This window comes from Chinchilla lanigera, unplaced genomic scaffold (genome assembly GCF_000276665.1).
Source record: "Chinchilla lanigera isolate Chin_1 unplaced genomic scaffold, ChiLan1.0 scaffold00110, whole genome shotgun sequence".
Taxonomy (NCBI): domain Eukaryota; kingdom Metazoa; phylum Chordata; class Mammalia; order Rodentia; family Chinchillidae; genus Chinchilla; species Chinchilla lanigera.
The window spans coordinates 106,046-107,720 of NW_004955511.1; the positions used below are offsets into that span (position 1 = coordinate 106,046).

The 1,675-nt window shown below is 39.6% G+C and overlaps 1 protein-coding gene across 1 annotated transcript; it reads right to left on the reverse strand.

Moving 5' to 3' along the window:
- Positions 1–463: 463 nt before the first annotated feature.
- Positions 464–1,381, reverse strand: LOC102023385 (olfactory receptor 4A47-like). The gene has a single exon (XM_005407936.1). It carries the CDS (start codon positions 1,379–1,381, stop codon positions 464–466), a length of 918 nt encoding a protein of 305 aa, XP_005407993.1.
- Positions 1,382–1,675: the final 294 nt, after the last annotated feature.

A 1,675-nucleotide genomic window follows, 5' to 3' on the forward strand; every position in this document is an offset into this window, starting at 1 on the left:
GCTAAGCGATGTGAACAAATTTATGTTTTAATGTCCCCTACAAGTGCAAAAATAAAAGATACATCAAATAAGTGATCTAATGTTTTCTGCACTTGGCACGAACATAATAAACCATGAACATTTATTTCATATTATTGACTATTAATTCTAAAACAGAATTAACTTTATTTGTGAAAGACAAATAAAATGCTTCATCAAGTAAAATAAATTTACAGTATTAAGATGACATATATATATCTATATAGCTATAACCTCTACAGTAATTTTATTCAGTAAAATACAAACATATTTTCCTATCATGTTCTAATAGAATATATACTGATCATTGGAAAAATACACAAATAGCCATTCTGTACAGTTATTAACCTTGAGGGAAATATTAGCATAATGAAACAATCATGCATGATTTTCTGCAGGAAGCAACTCTTCATTGAACATTGAGATGACACATTCTGCTACCACCTCATTTTTGTTTCCTAGTCCAGAGCTTCTTCATGGCACTTTTCATCTCTGCATTTCTCAGAGTATAGATGAGGGGGTTCAACATGGGGGTGATAACCGTGTAGAACACAGTCAAGGATTTATCAATGGGCAAGGTAGAGGGAGGTCTCACATACATGAACATGCAAGGAACAAAGAAGAGGACGACCACCGTGATGTGGGAGCCACAGGTGGATAAGGCCTTGCGCCTCCCTTCCTGACTCAGGTTCTTCAGGGAGTGCAGAATGACCCCATAGGAGATTAATAAGAGCGTAAAGATGACCACACAGATCGCCCCATCATTGGCTACCACTGTGAGGCCAATAACATAGGTGTCAGTGCAGGCGAGTTTTAACAAGGGGTACATGTCACAGATGAAGTGGTCGATGATGTTGGGGCCACAGAAGGGAAGGTTGTAAACAAAGAGAAGTTGAAGGACGGCATGCACAAAACCCCCAACCCAGGCCAGGAGCAGCAGAAGAACACACACCCACTGGTTCATGATGGTCAGATAATGCAAGGGTTTGCAGATGGCCACATAGCGGTCATAGGCCATGGCAACCAGGAGTAAAATCTCAGCACCACCAAATAAGTGACCGACAAAAAGCTGAGTCATGCAAGCTTTGAAGGAAATGGTTTTCTTCTCATAGAGTAAATCTATAATCATATTTGGGGTAACTGTAGTGGAATAAACGGCATCCATAAATGATAAGTAACCAAGAAAGAAGAACATCGGAGAACCCAAGGCTGGGCTGAGCACCACAGTCAGGACAATGAGAAGGTTGCCTGCCATCGTCACCACATAGATCAGCAAAAACACAGCAAATAATATTTTCTGACCCTGGAGGCTCTGAGTGAGCCCCAAGAGCACAAACTCGGTCACATTGTTCCTTTGTTCCATATGTCCTTCTGTGTGTCCTTGTGTCACTGCTCAGAACAAAGTTATCTGCAAACAGAATTATTAGCATGAGTTCAGAAATTTTATGACAGTTTGTTTATTTGTTCTATAAATAAGCACTATTGTTTATTATGTTTCAGAACTCTCTGAGAGAACAATGCAAATCTAGTAAAGCATTATGCCTAACTTTAGTTTTGTTGCAATTAATGGTGTCAGAAAAAAATTGGGGACTGTGGAGAAAGGACTGATTATGAGAGAAAGAGTCTGCCATAACCAGACTTCCCTATGGAAGTGAAT